Below are 26,406 nucleotides of genomic sequence, written 5' to 3'. Positions count from 1 at the left end.
AGTCAGAATGGATTTAGAAGTTGATTATGTTACATACCAACCTTTTTCTGTAAGGGCATCAAAGATTGCATGAGTAGATTAGAAAAGCACATTAATACAGTGAGTTTCTCTCAGCAGGTGTGCCCAATTTATCTGCCTCCTATTGACTCATCACTTCCTCTTAAACAGTGCAGCGACAGCACGATAATGCCAACACTTCGTACTCCAGGTCCGTGCTTAGAACGTGTGTTAACTATTGAACTGTCACTCCAACTTTTCTTGAGTTGTGAAGTGTTACTTCAGGGTATAATTCTCATAATGCCTCCACATGTGTACACGGTAGAGAAAAGAGTATTTAAGTATGATAATTATATGAAAACAGAGGGAAGTCGTTAGGCGAATTGTGACACAATTTCCAGGTGTACGCCCTCCGCATAGAGAGACCGTGCAGAAACTCCTAAACAAATTGAGAGGAACTGGTTCTTTACCAGTGGTGCATACTGAGGGCTACCAAGGCTATCAGTGAAGCCCAAACCTCAGTTGAGGATGATGGAAGTCGAAAACACATTATAATGTACGCATCTGACACAATGTTCCATTTTAAAAAACTTGAAAGCAGTGAGAAGAAACCTGGCACATATTTCTGAGAGCAAGGTATCAGAGACTGATATTGCAGCCCAGACTCTCCCCTCAACTCGACGCAAGCGGCTTGTTGCTGTATATCGGACAGGAGGGGGGACCAGTGGGGATAGGTGTGCTAGGCTTCGGTCGGTCAGATCGCCACTGTATCAACCATGCGTTACTCATCGAGTCATCATATATACTTCCTCACCTCACACTTCTGACGCAATTATACAGATAACAGAGTGTTGGTATTTCATTCCCGTGTTCTCCTACATCCTTGTAAGAAGACACTGCAGGGCTGATGTTATGGGAGCAAGGTAGTTTTCATTTTATTGGTAGATTTGTTAAAATGAAGTGCACCGGGTGAGTTGGTCATGCGATTAGGGGTGCGTGGCTGTGAGCTTGGACCCAGGAGATAGTGGGTTCGAATCCCACTGTCGGCAGTCCTGAAGATGGTTTTCTGTGGTTTCCCATTTTCACACCAGGTAAATGCTGGGGCTGAACCTTAATTAAGGCCATGGCTGCTTCCTGCCAACTCCTAGGCCTTTCCTATCTCATCATCGTCATAGGCCTATCTGTGTCAGTGCGACGTAAAGCCTCTATAAAAAAAGAGCTATCTTTCAGGTTTAGTGTTCTCCTTTGTTGGCTGGAATCAAACCCATGATCATGGGTCGGACATTACCACTGATCTCCCGAGGAAGCTAATTAACCAATGAACGATGGGTACGACCGCTGTAAAATTCAACATTTTTACTTAACCCTGGAATGATATGATGTCGTAATTTTTACGAAACGTAACACAAATTTGATTGCATAGAACAGGTTTCTGAGCAGACTTTTCCGGCCCTCCCAGTGTCTTCCCCCACTCAACTCACAAGGTCAGTGCACGTGCAACCATCGTGCTGGAAGCTCTTGTTTTAGAGCTTTTGACGTCAGTTCGTGAATGTTACGATATCATATCGATGGTGTAACTATTTTGCATAGTGTTGTGTTTCAATTTAAGTTTAATTGTTAGATCAAATATTCGTCATTGTTGTTGACTTAGTGTGTTGAAAATTGGTGCCATAGGCAATATTAACTACATCTTTTTATTTGTTTTTGTCGAGTTTTATGCTGTTTTTTAGACTACTAGTTTTTTATAAAATGGCTTTGTCACCATCGGAGATTGACAAACTTTTAAATGGTGATAGTTTTGATACCGATGAAGATGAAGGAGATAGCGGAAGTAAGTCAGAAAATAACATTTTAGCATACTCTGGGAGTGACGACTATATACCTTCAACCTCAGATGAATCCTCAGATGATGAATTTCGTGAACAATTGAAGAGAAAACGTCGTGGTCATTCAACAAATGAAAAGAATTCAGGAGTGGTTGGCCCACACAGCACTACTACACAAGTTCCTGACACCCCTCGTCCCTCTGGTACTTGTGGGACAAAATTGGTTACAACTCTATCTGATGAATCAAGACCTGATAGTAGTAATACTACTGCTGCTACTACTACTATTACTGGTTCTTCAGGATCTGCAAGCTCGACTCCACAATGAATGACAAAAATTATCAAAGGAAAAAACGGTTATTCCTGGACTGAAAATCCTTCAACCGTAAGTACAAGAAATACCCCTAGAAATATTGTGAGTATCCGACAACGGCCTAAAGGCAGTGGTAAAGATGTTCTAACCCCTTTAGATGCGTTTCAGTTGTTCTTTACTGACACTATGGTGAACTCAATCGTTCCTCATACAAATGAAGAAATAGTGAGAAAGCAAGCCAACTACAAAACAATTCAGTTTTCAAACAGTCAAACCTCTCCCACAGAGATAAAGGCACTCTTGGGAATTCTAATATTCTCTGCTCTCCACAAGGACAATAGCCTAAATACATCAATAATGTTTGATCCTTCTGTAAGTGGTAATGTTTACAGAATTTGCTTTAGTGAAAAGCGATCCCAGTTTTTATTAGATTGTCTCAGATTCGATGACAAAACTACCCGAGCTGAGAGAGTAGCGACGGATTGCTTCGCACCTATAAGGGACCTTTGGGAAGCTTTCATGAAATCATGCATAGACAACTACGAGGCTGGCCTGTATCTCACCATTGATGAACAGCTGCTTGCATTTAGAGGCAGATGTCCATTCAAAATATATATGCCTAAAAAGCCAGCTAAATATGGGCTAAAAATTGTTATGGTTTGTGATGCTGGTTCTAAGTATATATTAGTTGCTGAGCCATACTTAGGGAAACAAAACACAACTGTCAAAGGCCCTCTTTCCCACTACTATGTGAAAAAGCTAACGGCTCCATTTCATGGATCGAACCGCAACATAACAATGGATAACTGGTTCACAACCGTTCCATTGGCTGATGAATTGCTCAAGGCTCCTTACAAGCTTTAGATGCATTTCAGTTGTTCTTTACTGACACTATGGTGAACTCAACTCAACAAACCAGAGATACCTTTGAGTATGAGATCAGCAAAGAACAGGGACATTGGTGATGAAAAATACCTGTTCAGCAACACGACAACACTTCTATCGCACAAGGCTAAGAAGAACAAGCTAGTTTGCCTTATTTCCACAATGCACCAAGATAAGGGAGTGAATCAAGATGGCAAAGCAGTTATGATTGACCATTACAACCAGACCAAAGGAGGAGTAGATACTCTTGACCAAATGGTTTCAGTCAGATCTAGTGCAAGGAAAACAAAAAGATGGCCACTCTGCATTTTTTATGACCTGATCGACATCGGGGGAGTTAACTCACTTATTATTTTGAACATGGTCTTGAGTTCTAGAAAAGAACAAACCATGACAAGATCAGCTTATTTGAATCAGTTGTATCAGCAGTTGGTTTTTCCATGGCTAGAACAGCGCTTGACTATCAGAAATCTTCCGAGGGAGCTAAGAAGTATGGTCTTCAGTGTTCTTGGCCGAAAAGAACCAGCTCTTCCTAGGATTAATAAGAAGAGAACAACTTGTAAACTATGCCCAGCTGAAAAGCGAAGAATGACAGCCAACTACTGCAACAAGTGCAACACTGCGTTCTGCGCGGAGCACCGCGGTGATATCTGCAAAATCTGCAGCGCCTGATTCAACTGCAGCATCATCAAGACATCATATCATTGCAAGTAAGATTTATTTTGAGCTATTACCAAAACGTTTTGATCATTTAGCTCTCTGTTTAAACATACAATTTATTTTAAAAAATTAAATATACTAATTTCAATTTTTTTTTCAATTTTTTTATTTATTTATTTTTATTTATTGGGTATAGAATGTCCCAGTGAGCTAGTGGCTCAAGAAGGGATTGCCCTTTACAATCACAGCTTGGCAGCTTTAAGTTTTATTTAACAGATAAGGCATAGGCCTACATATATAACAAGGAATATTTACAATTATTAATTTACATCATAATATCATTATTTTACATGGAAAAAGAAGATATTAAAAACAAACTAAACTTAGGTGGAAAAATAGGTACACAGTGGTTATCGATTTATTCTCCAACATACTGTTCAAGGAAGTACCTGCGTACTTCTTTCTTAAATCTGTACAACTTATTGATTTGTTTTAATTTGGGAGGTAGATTGTTAAAGGCTGTGCTTGCTGAATAAGAAATGCTTTTAACACCATATTTGGTAGTGTTAGTGGAATCTTTGTAAAACTGGTTTGCTGATCTTGTGTTATGGGTGTGAATGTCCTTGCTGTATCATAGTTCTGTATTAACAGAAATCATATTATTTTTATACCTGAACATAAATAAAGCTTGAGAATATTTAATCTGGCATTGTACTGGTAATATGTTTGTTTCCTGAAAAACTTCCACAGATGGTTTTAGAAAATCATATCCATACATAATTTTTAAAGCTCTCTTTTGGAGTACTTCTAGTCCCTTTATAGCTTCCTGTGTACAATTTCCCCATATTATATTCATGTACATAAGGTGTGATTGTATGAGGGAGGTATATATGTTTCTTAAGTGTTGGTTGTTTATTCCATAGTCTTTCAATCTTTTTAGTACTCCAATTACACTAATAATTTTTTTCCTTACATTTAAGATATGCTCATTCCAACTTAAGTTATTGTCTAAAGCCAGGCCTAAATATGAAATCTGCTTTACTCTTTCAATGGGCTCATTGCCAATTTTTACTACATTACAGGTATTGATAATTTGTGTTGGTTTATGAAATATCATGTATTTTGTTTTTGAGGTGCTTATAACTAGGTTATTGTTGTTCAGCCATGATGTTAGTATGTCCAGATCTTTTTGCATATACTCCATAATCGTTTGTTCACAACTGCTGTCATAAAATATAAATATATCATCTTCAAACAGGAATATCTTACCAGTAAACTCAAGATAACCTATATCATTAATAAATATTAAAAACAGTAATGGTCCCAGCACTGACCCTTGTGGGGCACCATGTTTAACATTGTAGATGGGCCCTTTAGTTTCATTGATATTAACATATGCTTCCTATCAGTTAAGTAATTTTTAAACCACTCAAAGGCTATTCCTCTAATTCCTGCATTTGCTAGTTTATTAAGTAGTAGGATATGGTTAACTGTGTCAAATGCCTTTGCAAGATCTATGAAAATTCCAGCTGCTATTTTATTACTATCTAGTGCATTCTGTATCAGGGACACTATGTCAAAAGCAACTGAAAGTGTACTATGTTTGGGTAGAAAGCCATACTGAAATTTGAAGAAGAAATGTGTTTTTGTTAGGAAATTCAAGACTTGTTTTTTTATTACTACTTCAAGTACTTTTGCTAGCGAAGATACTATACATAGTGGCCTGTAATTACTGGGGTCACATTGTGTTCCTTTCTTAAGAACTGGTACCACTCTTGCAATTTTACATTTATCTGGTATTACTCCTGTTTGCAATGACAAATTAATTATTTTGGTGAGCAAGGGGGCCAGATGATTTACACACCTCTTGAGGAGTATGTTATTTTCAGATGGACTTAACTGCTAGGTGACGTTGATGACTAGACAATGCTTGACATTGTTCCTCAATAAACTTTTCTTTTATATTAAATGTATTTTCATCTCTTAAAAGTATGTAAAATTAAAATATGTTCTATAAGTTTTGATTTTTCATTTCCATTTTACCAAAAAAGTGTTTTTTCTCAAGATCGTAAAAAATATGACATCATACCATTGATGTAAGTTTTAAGCATCATACCATTCCAGGGTTAATAATAATAATAATAATAATAATAATAATAATAATAATAATAATAATAATAATAATGGTGCATGGCATCAGTATAGGCTTGGTGGTGACCTAATGAGGATAAAATGAATGGCAAAGATGTCACAAACACCTAGTCCTCATGCCAGGGGAATTAACAGCATAAGGGGTTTGATTCTGAAAATTGAACCAGAGCCATCGGACCAAAGGCAAGCATTTTATCCATTTAGCCACAAAGATGGACTTTAATTTGTTAAAAGTTAGGCTACCAACTCCACTGACCTGGGGTTGAGCATTGGCAGTAGCAGAGGCCAGACAGTAGCTTGTGAAGCAGCCTTGACAACACAGCAGACTTCTCCGTTGGCTATTGGCTTCAGCTCAAAATGCTGAAGGCTTGACGTTCACTAAACCAACCATGGAAAAGGGGTGACGTAAGTCTAGTGGTAGCCTACGTCTTGATCCCAGCATACGCCACTGTTCTTTGCTCAGTAAGAAGCAAACTGTTAAAAAACATGAACTTAACGGAAAAAAGTCAATAAAATGGCAGAAAGATTAGAACACGCCTACAAAATCCCTAAGATGACTTAGACAAGGAGCCAGGGTTTTGAAGAGTTCAGCATGATGAGCTATGAAAATGTTAAAATTGAGAACATTTTCAACATCTTCTGTTAGAAGGTACAAACTTATTTTTTTAATTCTCAGTTCTAATTGTTATCTCATGTAATGCATGGATAAAGTGAGCAAAGTGTTGTCCTTGTTGCTATGCCACAGAGCGGGACCTGAGGCAGATAAGCTGGGCATACCTGCCAGCCAACCAATTAGAGAAACTCACTGTATTAGAAGCATAAGGACACTTTAGACATTTTATTGAAATCATATGATCGTAGATTCAATGTAATAACTTTAAAAGAAAGCCGGTCACTGAGTAATGTAAATATAAGTAACTATGACATGTGCAAATCTTATTACAGGGAGGGTTCAGTTAACAAATGTAATGGTATTGCATTGATGTTTAAAAATGGTTTGGATCACAAAATGTAAATTATTGAAAATGATGATTTAATATTTTCATAATAGCCGTTAACTATGACAACAAGAAAGTAGTTATTACAGGAGTATATTGGTCACAAGAATATCATAAGCAGCGATTTCTCAGTACATTAGATTATTATATCCAGGAGAGATGCCATGTTGAAAATCAAACTGATAATTGGGACACAAATGTAGACTTTTTAAATGAACAGGACTGTGATGGATATCAGAAGATCTCAGCCCTGAAGATCAGCGCAACACAATCAATGTCCGTCACTGCGCTGATCTTCAGGAGCTAGCAATTTGCTTCAATCAAGCGACTCGTCTTCGACTTCTAAACAATTTTGGGACTTCATATTCATTAATTATATTGTGACTTCGCGCCTCATTCGCTGGCTCATTTAACTTTTCACCTCTTCTTATAAACATTATGAGACAGTGCTGAAATTTGCGTGTGTTGTGCTACAATTCAGAAGATCACGCCTTACTTCTTATAAGTGACTGACTTTCTACTTCTTCTAGATTTTACGATTTAAAATTGCACAGTGCTAATCCCCATTAACATATTTTGCCTCTTCAACTGTTTTTGTGAAAGACTCACTCTTTAATTTCTTATTTACCTATGCATTGTTTTTTGCATTTTATTCAGCTGATGATGACCCAGATTAGGGTCGAAACCGGTACCGCTTCTGCTTTTAATTAAATAGGAATGTAATACTACATTTCATATTTATTTGTATTGAATAGGTTGAACTACCTTATTTATTATTTCAATATCATTGTTCTCTGATTCTGTCATAAACTTTATATGCAGATCAAGGTTATTAAGTAATTCAAGAACTGTATTACTATCAGTAGTATGGGAATCTAGGATAATAAAAGTGGCATCAACATAGCGTGTCCAATGTTTGATACCATTAATTTTGCCTATAATATGAGTGTATTTAAGGAAATCTACGTAAATATCAGTGAGGATTCCCGAGGTCGGTGACCCCATAGGAGGACCCTTCTTTTGGTATACGGTGTTATTAAAAAGGAAGAAACTATTATTTAATGTAAACTTGAGGATCTGAACAAACTCATATATCTAACCTACAGTCAATTTACTGAATTTGGAGAGATTATTTTTTACTATTTTGATGGTTTTATTGATAAGTACATTCGCATACATATTCACTATGTCAAAGAAGTGAAGGGTGTAATGTTTTGGTAAAGTAAGATCTTTAATTCTATTGCAAAATTGTAGGGAAGTTTTAACTGACGTGTTAGCTTGAAAAAAATAATGAGTTTTAAGAAAATTGCAAATATACTGAGATATTTTGTACATCGGACTATTTCTGAAGTTCCTCATCCTCATCCTGAGGGGGTGCAGCTCTTTTCAGGCACACCCCCATTGGAGGTGAGCTGCATGTACCATTTCAACCACATACCAGCCCTCCTGCCAGTTTTAAATTCCTGGCAGTACCGGGAATCGAACCCGGGCCCCCGAGGACGGCAGCTAATAACACTAACCGTTACGCTACGGAGGCGGACATTTCTGAAGTTAATAACAGGCCTTATGGGGACATTAGCCTTGTGAATCTTCGGTAATGCTTTAGTGATTTGATCTACCCAAATTACCTTCAGCATTCTTCTGTAACACCACACTTTAAAAGCTTCTATTCTCTTTCTTTCTGAGCTAATTATCGTCCATGTTTCACTTCCATACAATGCAATGCTCCAGACGAAAGTCTGCATAAAATTCTTTCTAATTCCTACATCATGAGCAAATTGAGCAAAGTTCTTTTGTTAAGAAAGGCCGTCCTTGCTTGTGCAGATCCGCATTTTACGTCCTCCTTACTTCTGCCATCATTAGTTATTGTACTACCTAAGTAACAATATTCATCTACTTCCTTTAAGACTTCATTTCCTAATCTAATATCTATTGTATCACCTGATTTCATTCGACTGCACTCCATTACTTTTGTTTTGGATTTATTTATTCTCATCTTGTACTCCTTCTCCAAGACTCCATACCATTCAGCAATTTCTCCAGATCTTCTGCAGACTCAGATAAAATAACAATACCATTGGCAAATCTCAGAGTTTAAATTAAGAACTACTGTTAGGTTTAATGGTCCACCCAATCAATACACTTCACTTACAAGTGAAAATCATTTAATATTGAAATATATTAAACATACTTTGGAACATGTTTCATCTTATTTTAAGACTTCTTCAGCCATAACATCTCATAACAGATTACGGTACTCATTGCTGCTGTCTAGTAATTTTAAAAATGAAAGAACCCATGTCCTTTGAGAACTGTTTGAGAATATACTAAAGACAATAAATAATATTTACATAAAATTGTCCATCACTTCTTGTAAGAAAATTTCTTCAATATTAAAATTTGAATGACAGTGCTTGAAAATATGACATGCAGCTGGTAGCTTCAGTGTACTGACTGAGGGAGATTTGAATTCTGGTCTCAGAATAGGAACATAGGACCAATCCATGTCAGAATACTTGAAAGCTTTAATTCTTATGAAAATTCCTTTAAAAAAATAAGCTATTTCTGGTAGAAGGAATCTAATGCTCCTGGGATAGCCTATTGTATGGCAAAGATCTGCGCTGCATGACCACCATATTGATAGTTTAATTCTTATGAATGTTCCTTTCAAAAGGCAAGGTCTGGAAAGAACGAGAGATATAAAAATAATGGGTTTAAAGCCCTCAGAAATTTAAGAAATGAGTTTCCATCACGAATGCATGATGTAAAAGCTAACCATCAAAGTTGATGAAACTCCCTATAGCTGGTTCACATCTGAGCCTCGCTCTGACTTGCTCCTCGCCATGCTACTCCGCGTGTTATAATTATGTTTCCTCTTGCCTGGCGGAACTTGGCGAGGGGTGGTAGGAAGGGGAGCAGTGCTATTAGTAGGGGAAGGGGGAACAGCTCTGCCTATAGGTAGAATGGGAGGGAGGGATGTTTGTTTTAGAGGAGGTAACTTCAAATTATAAATTTTTTGTGATGATAAGAACAATGGTATCTGTTCATATAATGGATTTTTGTTCTCTTGTATGTCATTCAAATTTTTGTTTGCGTTAATACTCTGGTCAGACATTTTTTTAAATGGTCAAGTCTCTATTTATGTTGGTATAATGGTGACCAGTATCTCCCATATGGACACTCATAGCAGAATACTTCTTTTGTCCATAATCATTGACGTGTTCCAGATACCTAGTTTGAAAACTCCTACCTGTTTCTCCCATGTACGTGACAAAAAAAGTGAGCAAAGGGAACCTGATGAGCAATTACAAAATTATTTATATAAGTTTGGACCAGAAACCTAAATTAGGACACTATTTCTCGCAATTGCTTGTTCACTACGCCTATTTTCTATGAGCTGATGATACAGAAAAGATTTTTTCTCGCCAGATTGAGTGGCCTGGCTGGCCTCCTGACGCCAACTTGGCAGGTTCGATTCTGGCTCAGACCGGTGGTATTTGAAGGTGCTCAAATAAATATAAATAATAATATTAAACACCTGCCTCTTGTAAGCAGATTTACTGGCATGCAAAGGAACTCCTGAGGGACTAAATTCTGGCACCTCAGTGTCTCTGAAAACCATAAAAGTAGTTAGTGGGACGTGAAGCCAATAACATTATTATTATTATTATTATTATTATTATTATTATTATTATTATTATTATTATTATTATTATTATTATTATTATTATTATTATTATTATTATTATTATATTTTCCTCTGCAGCTTTATACATATCTCTGACAATGAGGTGAATAATGCAAAATTTCCTCCAAAAATATACGATATAAATCCAGTATTTGACCACCTGTTAGCAAAATTTTTGGAAGCTTATACCCCTGATGGCAAAATGTCAATTGATGAGAACCTCTTGCTATGGAAAGGGTGGCTAGGGTGTAAAGTTTACATAACAAGAAAATGATCACATTTCGGAATGGAATTATATAAATTATGCGAAGGCGAGACAGGTTATATAACATGACCTGCTTCCGTGTGTATCATAATGAACAGCTGTAAAAGACATAACACTGTGAAGACTGTAAATACTGTAAATATTACCTGTATTGCAGTGTAATGTAGTCCGTTTATGTCACTTAGTAATTGTAGGGAGGCTATATAAACTTGATCCCTCGAAAGCGCTAACCAACATAACAGAAAATTTTGTGAGTATTATAATTTATTCCATTGCACATCTTTTAAGTATATGTAAACTTTGTAAATCTACAATTTACATATACAGAAACATTTATTTCCAGGCAGAGATTGATAGTAAACTGCTTAAAATATTCAGGTGAAAGTTATTGTATAAACAAAAACCAGAGCTTTGCTGTTAGGAAGAAGCAATCTCGATATCACAGTGTGAAAGCACTTAGTACGTTTTTGCACAAAGCATTGAAAAATTAAAATAATAGAATTTTTCAAGAATTAAATACATGATATTCAATAAATATTTCTCTTTTGGCCCTTCAATAGTTCATTTTATACTAAGATTGTTTTTTTATCAAGTAATTAAATATTTTCTTCAATCAGGGAAATCGCTCACCACCTGAGAGTGAGCTAGTGTGTACCGAGCTACCTGCTTAAGGGGTTAATTGATGCAAACATGAAAAGGGAAAAATCACATTATTGATTTAAGAAAGAAACTCAGCAGAACTGTGGCTTGACGGCGTAGACTCCACTTGGTGCGAAGGTAGCTGGTAGGAATTCTCCAGTGGTGGCACGACCATTGCAGGCGAAATACAAATCAGTGGCAATGAGCTGATCCATGAGGTGCGCAGGAGTAGCTTCCACACTATGGAAGATGCAATGAATATAGACACCATTGTTCAGGAGGCGGCAGACTTCATCGTCTGTGTGGAGATATAGAAGGACATCTGGTGACAGTCCGGAACTGTTTAGTAGTCTGGTGGTGCAATGAACAGGAATGCCTGCCTTGCGGATTTGATGAACGATGTCATCATCTGAGAGAGTGAGGTTGACGTTACGGAGTAGGCAGGTAAGCGTGTCGGAGAGGTCGACTACCAACTAGGTGTCAGCCGATATGCTCTTTAGAGTCGGCGAGGCAGCAGAGGTAAAGCTGGTGAGCCACCCGGCCAAGAACTCTATTGTTGATCTATTCAGTCTAAAGCCATATTGTTCTTCCTCTAACTGTGTTTATATTATATCCCTCAGTCTTTTGTCTATGACTTTCTCCATTATTTTTAGCCAATGTGATAATAGGGTTATACTTCTATAATTTTCACCTTTCTTCCTATTTCCTTTTTTGATCAATGGTACGATGCTTCCTTATTGCCAATCTTCACATATCCTTTCATCCTTCCATATGGCATTAAGGGCTCATACCATCACCTTCTGAAAACCCTTTTCATTATGTACTATGGATCAATCTTTTCTCTCTAATGAATTGATTTTGTCTTGATTTATTGTTTTTTATTTTATTACTCTGTATAATAGTTTCTGATTTCTTCGACTATCTTGCTCAATTTTTTTTTTTTTTTTTTTTGCAAACTCCCCCCAACATTCTCCTTTTCTTCCTTGATACTCTTCTTTACTTGTAGTTTCAATATTTTGTATTGCACATGTAACCTTTCTATCTTATTCTCATCCCTCTGATATGTTTTTTTGCTTTTCCTTATCCATTTCTTTCTTCACCTTGTTCCTTTATTTTATTTCTTTTTTTAAATTTTGTCTGTCCACCACCATGTCTGTCTTAAATCGTCCCACTCTTCTCCTCTACTTCGTATTTCCATGTTAGGCAACTTCCTTTTTATACAATCTTGGAATGCCATTCTTTTAACCTCCTCCTCCAATTCCCAAATCTTTGGTTTCTTCTTCAGTACAATTTTAGGGATTTTTACTTGTTTTAATTCCACAATTAATTATCTATGATCACCCTCCATACTTTCACTGGGGATTACCTTTGTATTCATGACGTATCTTCCCCATTCTCGGTCTGTTTTCCAAATCTGGTTTTGTTCTCTGATCTAACACTTACATGAACATCAGGATTACCATCATATTGTGCAACTGTTGCCAGAAACTTGTCAATTCCATTTCCATTTTTAAACTTCCATCCAAGGCTTGTATTATAGTTGAAAGCAAGTACAAAATTACTCATCTGCTGACCTGCTAATCCTAATGCATCTGAGGATTTTCTTTCAGGGTTTACTCCCTTAGCCTTTGAAGATCCCTCTTCTCCACAAGGCAGTAGTTTCTCTTCTAATTTCCCCCAGAGAGGATGGGTTGCCTCATCCACCATCTTCGCCATTCCAAAGATCTCCTTCTCTGCCTAAGATGCTGATAAGGTCTTCACCCGTAACCCTGGGCATGGGTTCCACATTATACCCCATGAGACTGGGTTCCTGCCTGTACTTAGCTCTCCTTCACATCAGCCTGCTGATGTGGAGGATACCCACCCCCACAACATGAATGCACCAGACAAGAATTACTCAGGTGAAGGATAGGGAAGATGACCCTATCTCCGTTGAGCTGGGTTAATGGTTGTGTATGATGCCACAACCAATGGTGAAATAAATCAAAAGGCCAGTTATTTGATTGATGAGATAAATAATTTTTGGAAGAGTAAACTAAAATGGTCAGAGCTGAGTATTTGGTATTGCGTGGCATAGAGACCAGTGTCTCCTAAAGGATACAAGCCCCTTCACGCAGCACTTTGGATAGGTATATAGGAAATGTGGATAATGATATTGACACCCACTGTGAAAGGGAAGAAGTAGAAATTCTTGTATTATGTTCATAAGTTTGGAGGACTTCAAACAGTAGGGTACAGCAGCTTCAACAAACTTCTGCAGATGCTGAAAACCTACACCCAATGGAGAAGCTTGTTTCTGTGTTGTTACTTATGAAATGGCTCTTAGTGAAAGACTAAACTATGACAGAACTAGTGATAAATTTTATGGAGTGGTCAATGCAGGTATGAGGGGTGATAGGAGAGGGGGGTATAAGATCAATGTATAGGTAAGTGCCCCACATTAGCCAATAAGTTAGGTACTCTCTTTTGTCGGAAACGGCTGTCAGAAAAGTTTGCTATCGCTGCTGCCTGCTTTCTGGTGTAGAATTTACAAGGGTACAAGCTCTACACCTTATTTAAGAAGGTGATTAAATCTGTGAAGGATAGTGGATTTCTTGTGATTTGAATTGTGACAAAACAAATGTCTTCATTAGAGACATTAAAGACAGTCTCAAATAACCAAATGATTATGTCCCAATCAATCGAGAAATAGTCTCTCAAGTCCTAGTTTGCAGGTACTTGGTTCGTGTTGTTCAATAGAGGATGGGGTGTGATATTTGCATCAGCAACATCTCGCTGCGTAGAGCTTTGATACCACTTATGGAACTGATTATGCAGGGCAGAGAAGGACCTTGATACCCAAAACCTTATTTTGTGGTTCTGACTAAGCATCTGAAGGAGTTTGTTGAAGCTGTTGTGCCCTACTGTTTGAAGTCCTCCAAACTTACAAGCATAATACGAGGACTTGCTACTTCTTCCCTTTCAGAGTGTGTTCTGTTACAGTGTGATGTCAAAGAAATTAGCAAACTGTTAATGATATCCTTACTGATATTGCATTGGTGACAATACAGAGACTTAGCCACCTGGTGTATCACTCCAAGCCTTCGTTCAGGAAAATCTTTAAATTGTGAGATAAAAAGGCAACAATGATGGCAGTTATTTGTAGGTAATTGCCATTCAAATGCACCGTTAACTCAATGACACCCATTGAGTCTCCGTCCACGCTGACCAGTTCACCGTACCGAACCTGGTGCTTCAACCAGACTACTTTCTGATTGATGCCTAGAGAAACTCATTTGGCTATGGAATATTTTCCCTGCCCCCTGTGATTAAAAACTAAAATTAAACCACACTGCATATTTCTGATATGTCAATGCTACAATCATCTTCCAACGATTAAAACAACGGGACACACTTGGTACTAGACTTTTTTTTATTATCCTTGCTCACCAAGCTGCTCTCTTGTAAATATGTATATAAACTGTAAATTCTCAACTGTTCAATTGAATAATGTAAATTTACTGTATAGTTACCAACCATTGACAGTAATTTTTGTTACAAACATTGACGCCGAGCACTATACCCTTTCCCCCCGACTGTTATACTGTAAATAATTTTATAAACTTTATAATTTCCTATGAGTGCGTCAATTATTCTTCAGACCACCACTGCTGAACTCTGCTATAATTATCCAGTAATTTTAAGCATTGGTGCCAACTTCTTATTCTTTAAACTTATATTGTTTATCCATCACCATTGTACAAGTGTTTCTCATACTTAATTTTCCCATTGTAATGTGTATTAATTTGTGCATGTTAAATAGTTATCAGGTACCTGACTTTTGCCTTGAGGAGGTCATTTGACCGATGATGCCCTCAATGAAGGGTGAAACATGTCTCAAGCGGAATTAATAATAAATTCCTAAATGTAAAATTTAAATGTATTGAATAGGTAACAAAATAAACCATTTAGCATCCTATATGCAGTATCTTCAATACGGACAACAATGATTTTTATCACTTGCAACATACCACTTAATTGAGCAGCTCGTCTCCTTTCTCCCAAATCTTCCCAGTCTAAACTTTGCAACATTTTTGTAACGCTACTCTTTTGTCGGAAATCACCCAGAACAAATCGAGCTGCTTATCTTTGGATTTTTTCCAGTTCTTGAATCAAGTAATCCTGGTGAGGATGGCAATTACACTGGAACCATACTCTAGTTGGGGTCTTACCAGAGACTTATATGCCCTCTCCTTTACATCCTTACTACAACCCCTAAATACCCTCATAACCATCTGCAGAGATCTGTACCCTTTATTAACAATCATATTTATGTGATTACCCCAATGAAGGTCTTTTCTTATATTAACACCTAGGTACTTACAAAGATCCCCAAAAGGAACTTTCACCCCATCAACGCAGTAATTAAAACTGAGAGGATTTTTCCTATTTGTGAAACTCACAACCTGACTTTTAACCCTGTTTATCAACATATCATTGCCCACTGTCCATCTCACAACACTATCGAGGTCACCCTGCAGCCGCTCACAATCTTGTAACATATTTATTACTCTGTACAGAATAACATCATCCTCAAACAGCCTTATCTCTGATTCCACTTGTTTACACATAACATTGATATACTGTATATAAGAAAACATAAAGGTCCAATAATACTGCATTGAGGAATTCCCCTCTTAATTATTACAGGGTCACATAAAGCTTTGCCTACTCTAATTCTCTTCTATTTTCTAGAAATATAGCCACCCATTCAGTCGCTCTTTTTTCTAGTCCAATTGCACTCATTTTTGCCCGTAGTCTTCCATGATCTACCCTATCAAATGACTTAGATAGGTCCATCGCAATACAGTCCATTTGGCCTCCTGAATCTAGGATATCTGCTATATCTTGCTGAAATTCCACAAGCTGAGCTTCAGTCGAATAACCTTTCCTAAACCCAAAGTGCCTTCTGTCAAACCGGTTATTAATTTTGCAAACATGTCTAATATAATCAGAAAGAATGCTTTCTCAAAGCTTACATACAATGGATGTCAAACTGACTGGCCTGTAATTTTCAGCTTTATGTCTATCACCCTTTCCTCTATACACAGGGGTAACTATAGCAACTCTCCATTCATTTGATATAACTCTTTCAACCAAACAATAATCAAATAAGTATTTCAGATATGGTACTATATCCCAACCCATTGCCTTTAGTATATCCCCAGAAATCTTATCAATTCCAGCTGCTTTTCTAGTTTTCAACTTTTGTATCTTACTGTAAATATCATTGTTATCATAGGTAAATTTTAATACTTCTTTAGTATTACTCACATCTCCTATCTGGACATTATCCTTGTAACCAACAATCTTTACATACTGGTGACTGAATACTTCTGCCTTTTGAAGATCCTCGCATACACACTCCCCTTGTTCATTAATGATTCCTGGAATGTCCTTCTTGGAACCTGTTTCTGCCTTAAAGTACCTATACATACCCTTCCACTTTTCACTAAAGTTAGTATGACCACCAATTCTGCTTGCCATCATGTTATCCTTGGCTGAGTTCTTTGCTAGATCCAATTTCCAAGTACGTTCCTTCAATTTCTCCTTACTTCCATAACCATTTATAATTCTATTTTGTTCCAACCTGCACCTCCTTCTTAGTCTCTTTACTTCTTTGTTATAATATAGTGGATGCTTACCATTCCTTACCACCTTTAAAGATACAAACCTATTTTCACATTCTTCAACAATTGCTTCAAACCCATCCCAGAGTCTGTTTACATTTTAATTTACCATTTTCCAGCAATCATAGCTGCTTTTTAAAAACTCCCTCATGCCTGTTTTATCAGCCATATGGTAGTGCCTAATAGTCCTAATTTGAATACCTTCCTTTCTTTCACATTTATTTTTAACTATGACAAAAACAGCTTCGTGATCACTAATACCATCTATTACTTCGGTTTCTCTATAGAGCTCATCTGGTTTTATCAGCACCACATCCAAAATTTTCTTCTCTCTGGTTGGTTCCATCACTTTCTGAATCAGTTGCCCTTCCCACATTAACTTATTTGCCATTTGTTGGTCATGCTTCCTGTCATTCGCATTACCTTCCCAATTGACATTAAGTAAATTGAAATCACCTGCTACTATCACATTCCTTTCCATATCATTTCCAACATAGCTGATTATCTTATCAAATAATTCTGAATCAGCTTCAGTGCTACCCTTTCCCGGTCTGTACACTCCAAAGACATCAAGTTGTCTATTATCTTTAGAGAAGAGCCTTACACCCACAATTTCAAGTTTTTCATCCTTAACTTTTTCGTAGATTACAAATTCTTCTTTCACCAGAATGAATACTCCCCCTCCTACCATTCCTATCCTATCTCTACGATACACACTCCAGTTCCATGAGAATATTTCTGCATCCATTACATGGTTTCTCAGCCACGATTCAACTCCTATTACAATATCTGGTAAGTATATATAGGCCCTATCTATTAAATTACTTAATTCGATTCCTTTGTTTACATTGCTTCTACAGTTGAGCACTAACTTTTTTATGTCATCCCTACTTGGTTTCCAGTTCCCTGTTTGCTTAACATCATCATTTCATCCTCATCACGACCTGCAGGTCACCTACAAGCGTCAGATCAAAAGACCTGCACCTGGTGAGCTGAACATGTCCTCGGACACTCCCGGCACTAAAAGCCATATGCCATTTCATTTCATTTCATTGTACTTCATTACATAATTATTAAATGTCTTTACTGATTCTTTACAAAAAACTTCATTAAGCCATAAAATCAGTCTGAAGCATCTTAATTCATTTGTCGTGGATTATAAAACTGTTACTGAAGAAATAACTACCGGTACTGTAAATGAAAATATTATGCCATCATATACAGTTTCTTTTCGAAGCACCACCATATGCAGTTTATCATACCCAGACATCATTTTCTTTAGAATTAAAACTCTGAATTATCACATCTTATGTGGTATTAGTGATATTCTGACTCAGCTCTGTTGAGGATGGTATGATTCTGTTGGGGGGAATAATAATAATAACAATAACAAGAAGAACAACAGGTACTTACAAATATTTTGGTGAGCCTTGTAGTTCTGTAATATTATTAAAAGAAATTCTGAATTGTTACCAAAGAAATGTGTTTTTAAATAGATTCTGAAGTGTCCGCCTCCATAGCGTAATGGTTAGTGTTATTAGCTGCCGTCATCAGAGGCCTGGGTTCGATTTCCAGTACTGCCAGAAATTTAAGAATGGCAGGAGGGCTGTTATGGGGCTGAAATAGTGCATGCAGCTCACCTCCATTGGAGGCGTGCCTAGAAAGAGCTGCACCACCTCAGGGATGAGCACACGAGTTTAAATCTGATGGATTAAAATCCGGGTTAGCAATAAGATACAACAACAACAACAGGTTCTGAAGTATGGTATAATTACATTTTTAATAATCTAAAAGAGTACCAATTACAAGTGCAATTCTTCTTTTTCCAGCACGCAGACCATTATTTTCTCACTTGGCTGACTCTCTCAATGGTCTAGTCACTATAAGAGCATCAAATTCCCAATCAGAAGTGAAGAGGCTCTTTCACATATATCAGGTAAAACTTACATACAGTAGCATGCAAATTAATCCAAACACAGGGGTGTCAAGAATTATTATAACTAATGTTGACAGAATTGTGCACTCTGCTAAATGCTGATTCTGCTTTTGATCAAATTGTATTGTTGGTATATGGCAGGATTATTGTTAACATGTTTGGACATTATTAGTTTATTTTTACAGTGTTGCCAATTCAGTGCTTTTGACACCAAATTTGATATGGTACTTATATTTGAATCTCATCTGGTGTCCAATATCATGCATGCAGCACTATGTGTAAAATCTAGTGTTTTTTTTATGTAGACAGTTTTTTGTGCAGGATCCCAGTACCAATACAACAACAGATCATCGATGGAAAAATTGCCAGCATATCAAATGAGTTGATGAGAGAGATACTATGAAGTTGCGGTCAGAATATTTTTTTAGACAATCTTGTTAATTATTGTGATTACCTTCCACTCAGTCATGAAATACAGACCTAATGGATCTTTAGAAGTTAAATATTTATCATTTAAATCTAATATTAAATCTGAGAGCTATTCCAGTGGGAGCATAAGCTCCTGGTAGGGCCACCCAAGCTGGACAGGTCAAAGGTGATAGGCCAGACTAAGAGAGATACCATGGTCCTCCAGGTTGGGGGTTGATCATGGGGCTAACAACCCTATATCAGAAAAAAACAACCCATTACGAAACTCATAGACAAGAATAGCTGGACTGATGATAATGGTAAACAACCCACGTGAGGAAATGGAAGATACAAACAGAAATATGATATGTATATAGCAACCTGGAATGTACAAACCCTGATTAAACCAGGAGCCCTAAACAGTTTGAAACAAGAAATGGAGAAATACAATATTAGAATAGCAGCAATTCAGGAAGTCAGATGGAAAGGAATTGTGTTTTTAGAAGTGGTAGATACACAATTCTGCATAGTGGTGGAGCCAGAGGTACAGTAGGTGGCACAGGCTTCCTAGTGGATGACAGATATAAGTCAGCAGTTTTGAATTTTAAACCTGTAAATGAAAGAATATGCACTCTAAGGACAAGGCCCACTTTTTCAGTATCACCTTTGTGTGTGTGTATGCACCTACAGAAGAGGCTGAGGATGAAGAGAAAGATATATTCTATGGACAACTGGAACAAGAAATAGAATGTATCCCAAGACAAGATGTAAAAATCATACTTGGAGATTTCAATGCTTAAGTGGGTAAAGAAGAAGCCTATAGGGAGATAATTGGGAGGAAAGCTTGCATGATAAGTCAAATGATAATGGACAGAGGCTGATTTTGCCATGGGAAACTCGAAGGTGGTGAAGAGTACATGGTTTCAGAGAAAGAATATACGGAAAGCCACTTGGTGTTCACCAGATGGTATCACCTTTAATCAAATAGACCATGTAGTAATCGATAGGAGACATGCATCTGATATACTACAAGTTGACAGTTGTAGGGGAGTTGATTGTGATTTGGACCATTACTTGGTACCGTATGTGTAAAATATAGGCAACGTATTGCAGTCTACAGATCTGCTAAGAAAGGGAAAGCTCCAAGGAGATATACGGTCTCAAAATGATAAAGAAAGAATCCAGGATGAAGCCCAGTTCAACTCTTTCATTTGCAGTCATATGGGAGGAAATGCATGAGACAAATTCTTGTATTATTAGCATTGATTTAGTCAGCTCTGTTACACTATAATACCCATTTAGCCTGCAATGATTCCCTCTTACAATTTTGGAAGTGTTTGAAGACAGAGTGATCTGTGCTGGTCTATTTCCCTCTCATTCTCTAGATCTAACAGTGTGTTATTTTTACTTGTGGGCTAAACTGAAAGAAAAAGTGTATTGAACAAAATCCCCACACATTGGAGGAACTGAAAGAAAACATTACGAATGTAATCAGAAACATTACAGTGGCAGAACTTACTTGGGTCAGCCAGAATGTGGTTACCAGATACAATGCCTGCATAACCCAGCAAGGATGACACTTCCAGCACCTTTTATAAGGTAAGATTTCATATAAGATTGTATACATGCTTAAAGCAGGGAGGCCACGTGTGATATAAGTTTGGCGGAGGCAGCTGCCGTAGCGCAGAATGCAAATACCGTGCATCTGGTCTGAGTTTATATGAGAAACCCTGTAGTAAACGCCTTTCATTGTTTGTAAAAACCTGCTCCTGATCCCCTAATTTCTTGGTACAGTCAATATCTTTTCCTTTCAACTCTGTAAATGCTCTCTCTAGATGTACAATACATAAGCATCCCCTTGTAGTATTTTTCAATTACTTGACACATACTGAAAAACTGATCCTGATTTTCTCTGTGGAACTGCACTGCTTTAAAATATTTTCATTCTTGAGTTATTTAATTTGTTTGTTTTTCTTGCAGAATTCAAACACCTCAGCAAGCTTCTGGTTTCTTTCAACAAGCATGGCTTTAGGATTCTATTTAGATACAATTGTTGCTATTTTCATCGGCATAGTAACATTAATATTCTTTCTTACTGGAAATGGTAAGAGACTAACTTCATTACAACAATGTGTGTTATAGGATATAGTGATTATTTAACCAACTTTTATTACATGGTCCATGAAGTTGTTAAGAAAATTTAGGATTCAGAGCCAGAGTTTGTACAAGTCTTTTAAAAACATTTTTTTCCCTCTGAAAAGTATTTCTGATTATTACACAGTTATGGCACATTAAAAGAAAATATAGGAACATGAATAAGAACACATAATAGGACATACACACTAACAGGTCAACATTGGAAGTGGGAGGAATATAAAGAGAAGACAAGGACAGACATGGAAACACAAAGGGACAAGGACATTCTCCACAACTTCATACACTGCAGTCTTGAAAGATTAGATTGGCTCTCTCCTCATCAATTCAAATTATTTTACATCTATTTCTTCTCAACCTCCAACAAGCTCAGTTCTGCTTCCCTGGTTCATCAAGGGGGCTGGCTTCAATAAGGGTTGAGAGATCATAAGTAATGGGAAGGAACAAAGAAGTGACATATAAAGACAGTCATATTTAGAAACATAGAAACATATACTACTATTAGGTGAGCCTGTAACTGAGGAGTTAGATGTAATAACAGCATAAGTAGACTTTCACTATTATTACTACTGATTGAATACCATTTCTGAATATTCCAGTCCCTTTACTACAGGGTATTTTTTATGGCCTGCTCCGTGTGTCAGGAGAACACACACGGAAGGTGACAGCGCGGCTGGGTGACTCATTTGCCAAGAGATATATTGCTTCATGACTGGCTAAGATGATCTAATGCAGTACGGTAGCAATAACCATTGCTTCACACACAGCAATATTTCAGTTCATCTGCAGCACTGGTAGCGTGTTCAATATGTTCGCTTTAAAATAATGTAGTTTCTGTAGTAATACTAATTGTGTGTTTAATAAGTGATGTATACAGTAGAACAGCATGTATTCATTGTGTTGTGCTATGCGAAGCATTCTTCTTATACAGAATGCCGCTTTTGATTCATTCGCAAATTTCCTGGAATCCTCCCTCTCCATAGGACTATGGTACATACATTAGTAAAAAAGTTCTGCACCACCGGATCCATTCTTAACAAGAAATCACGCAGAAGACGAACTGTTTTAACAGAGGAAAAGCTTGACGAAATAGGAGCTCTCTTGGAAAGAACTCCAACAAAATCCCTGTCACGTCTTGCTGTACAAGCTAATGTGTCATTATCTTCTGCCCACAAAGCAACAAAACTGTTAAAAGCAAAACCGTTCAAACCCACCCCTGCCCAATATTTAAGAGGACCTGACAGTTTCGCTAGGGTTCGGTATTGTAACTGGTTGCTTCAGTCATTTCACGATGGGTATGTTGACCCACAACTTTTATTTTATAGTGATGAAGCATGGCTACACTTAAGTGGCTATGTAAATAGTCAAAACAATCGATACTGGTGTGCAGAAAATCTGCACCAGCTGCATGTCCATCCACTTCATGATGTAAAAATAGGAGTTTGGTGCGCAATAATAAGTGCTTGCAGAATTATAGGGCCTACATTTTTCCGCGAAACAATAAATGCTGATCGATATATAGATCTCATTCTTTCAAGAGCTGACAGAAAAAGAAAGGAGTAATGGTTACTTTATGCAAGATAATGCGACGGCACACACAGCTAATCGGTCTATGGAGGTAATACGGGAAGTTTTCGAAGATCTTGTGGTTAATTATCCCCCTAGAACTCCTGATTTAAATCCCTGTGATTATTACCTGTGGGAGATGCTGAAGGGAAAAGTGTATGTGAACAATCCTCACACAAGAGAAGAACTGCAAGAGAACATTACACGAGTTATTTCGAACATCACACGAGCTGAGATTCGTCGAGTGTCTGCAAACCTATTTACAAGGTGTCAGGCATATTTGACAGCTGAGGGACAATATTTTGAACATAAAATGTAATGCCAGGTAGGTTTTAGACTAATAGTTTCACTAGAAATTGATTTCTATAAGCGTGAATTGTCGTGAGTAGTGGGGAGGAAAAGCGTGCATTATACCGGCTAGCGACCGAGTGTCATTGTGCCAGCCGTGCCGTGCTCTGAGGTGCTGCCGAGCATGCTAAAGAAAAGACCCTGTATAACCCAGTCCAGGTCTTAGTTCACTAGGAACTGGCACGTAAAAGAACTCCTGCAGGACTAAATTCCGGCACCTCGGCGTCTCCGAAGACCTTAAAAAGTAGTTAGTGGGACGTAAAGCAAATAACATTATTATTTATTAGTTCACTAGGATGCTGCTACAGGTCAGGAGCTCACTAAAACGCACCATGCATTATGCTGTTATTGCATGAGGGATGCTTCAAAAGCAGCGAGTTAAATTGGTGCCAGTTCTTTGGTTGGAGAATATGTCAGCAAGTGGAAGAGAAGGATTTGTAGGATACATCCAGAACCATTCAGTGCAGTAATGGCATCCACAGTTAGTAAAAGACTGGGTACCAGCACTTCGACCTACTTTTTTAAGAATGCCATCTGCTAAAAGCAATAGATTCATGATACAGAAATTTGTGCAAGTTCATTACCATAATGGTATTGTATCAGGGTCACAGTCTTACACTCCTAACTATGTACCATTTACCTTCGTAAAGAGGAATGTTAGCTTTCTCAGTTTTCAAATATTTTTTTTTTGTCGAAGGGGGGGGCAGGGGTGTGGCAGTGGCTGTAACCTAATACCTAAGTTGGAGAGAGTACAGAAAAGAATCTCTCTCAGCCCTTCAAACAAGAAAATAGGTGAATAACAAAAAAAGAAAAATCAACTTAAATTTTTAAATTTGTTTTAAATTTGACACATTTTTGGTTTATTTAGAAATCTGGTAGACATTTTAGAGATCCCAGGTGGGATAAGTTGCAACTTCTGTGCTCCTACAGTGAGCAATCATGCTTTCCTAACTCCCTGAACAATATCCTAACTCCCTGAGCAATACTGGTATATGACAAAATTTAATATTCCTGCATCATGCAATAACAGCATACAAAATACAATTTTAAATAAATCTGTCTTTCTTATTAGCTAAGTGATGAATTCTTTGAAAAATAAATTCCCTGATTGTTTTAAATGTCTAAAAATAAGTCTTTTGATTCCAAATATTACTATTAATTTGGAACATTTATAAACTACCAGGCGAGTAGGCTGTGCGGTTAGGTGTGCACAGCTGTGAGCTTGCATCTGGGAGGTAGTGGGTTCAAACCCCACTGTCGGCAGCCCTGAAGATGGTTTTCTGTGGTTTCCCATTTTTACACCTGGCTGTACCTTAATTAAGGCCTTCCCACTCCTAGCCCTTTCATATCCCATCATCACCAAAAGAACTATCAGTGTCAGTGCGATGTAGAAGCAGATTGTAGTAGCATTTATAAACTTTACGCTTCTGTTTCTCAAAATAACATTAATTTACCCATGCTGTTATTGCATCCAACTCCTCAGTTGGTAACATCATAACAGACACTGAAAATGGAATCCTGCTTGTCCAAGTTATGAGCAAATGAACAACTTAACAACACAGAACGTCATTGTGTGGTGCTACAATGATTGCATAAAGCAATGAAAATCAAATTCCGTGGTTCATAATCTCAAGATATCTTGTTTCAGGACAGCGAGAACCCCGCCACCTTCACAGCTAATGTGACTGTAGAAAATTTTGCAAAGTTAAATGCGAAAGTCTAAGGATCTTTCGGTTTGTGCCTTTCATTATGATGCACTTTTTTTTTTTTTTTTTTTTTTTTTTTTTTTTGCTATGGGCTTTACGTCGCACCGACACAGATAGGTCTTATGGCGACGATGGGATAGGAAAGGCCTAGGAGTTGGAAGGAAGCGGCCGTGGCCTTAATTAAGGTACAGCCCCAGCATTTGCCTGGTGTGAAAATGGGAAACCACGGAAAACCATTTTCAGGGCTGCCGATAGTGGGATTCGAACCTACTATCTCCCGGATGCAAGCTCACAGCCGCACGCCTCTACGCGCACGGTCAACTCGCCCGGTTATGATGCACTAAAGAAGAAGATGAAAGTTAACATATTTGCTTCAGATGCAGATATACAATAGACTGACTCAAAAGTTCTCTCCCAGCTACCAAAGGACTTACGAGCAATAGAATTACCTACTAGCTTGTTAATGAGTAGTAAATGCTAGAAGTGTGTACAGTATTTATTACCACAGTAAGTCTATGCTCATCTTCCCAACTTTACAAGCACTTAGAGTAAAGTGAAGTAAAGTACAAGTTGCTAATCATTACTTACTAAACATTTCCCTCCTGATTTTAGCAGTTAAATTACTGATGTTTAGAGAGTTACATCTCAGAAAGTCAGTTGTGTTTCAAATCCTGGCCAATGCCATGCAAAATCATGTCATGTTAATGTGGATTCCATGTAAGAGATACCATGGCTATGATCATAGTATCAACAAGCATGTGAAATTTCAAAGATACTTTCTTGTTAATGTAATTATATTCACATTTCTGTATATTCTTTTTTCAGATAATTTCAAAGGATCTGATTTTGGATTGGCTATTTCCCAAGCTTTAGCATTAACTGGCATGCTCCAGACAGGCATTTTGCAGTTGACTGAAGTGGTCAGTCAAATGACTTCTGTATCAAGGATATTGGAATACACCAATGTAGAATCTGAGCCAGCTCTGGAATCATCTCCAGGTAAATTACATATTCATACATACCACAGTAAAACCCTGATAAAATGTGCCTGCTTAATATGCTATTTGGTCGGTGGTTGCAGAGTAAGCTTTGGCCTACAAGTGGCCACGGCATCCTAGCACTCCAAGTGATCAACTGAGCAGAGAATGGTTGGCCACGGCTCTACCGTGGCTCTACAGCTCTGCATTTGGGAGATGG

General features: G+C 37.6%; 1 protein-coding gene across 3 annotated transcripts in view; it reads left to right on the top strand.

Moving 5' to 3' along the window:
• The window catches only part of LOC136866156 (ATP-binding cassette sub-family C member 4), a 294,433-nt gene that overhangs the window by 201,947 nt on the left and 66,080 nt on the right, over positions 1-26,406 (top strand). For all 3 annotated transcript variants that reach the window (XM_067142874.2, XM_067142875.2, XM_068226640.1), the window contains 3 exons: positions 18,921-19,027; positions 21,416-21,539; positions 26,035-26,208. In XM_067142874.2, the coding sequence (XP_066998975.2) occupies positions 18,921-19,027; positions 21,416-21,539; positions 26,035-26,208 (405 nt within the window). The remainder of the gene's footprint in view (positions 1-18,920; positions 19,028-21,415; positions 21,540-26,034; positions 26,209-26,406) is intronic.

This window comes from Anabrus simplex, chromosome 3 (assembly GCF_040414725.1).
Source record: "Anabrus simplex isolate iqAnaSimp1 chromosome 3, ASM4041472v1, whole genome shotgun sequence".
Classification (NCBI taxonomy): domain Eukaryota; kingdom Metazoa; phylum Arthropoda; class Insecta; order Orthoptera; family Tettigoniidae; genus Anabrus; species Anabrus simplex.
Note: the sequence above shows the minus strand (reverse complement) of the source record. Positions and strands in the feature narration are given on the sequence as shown.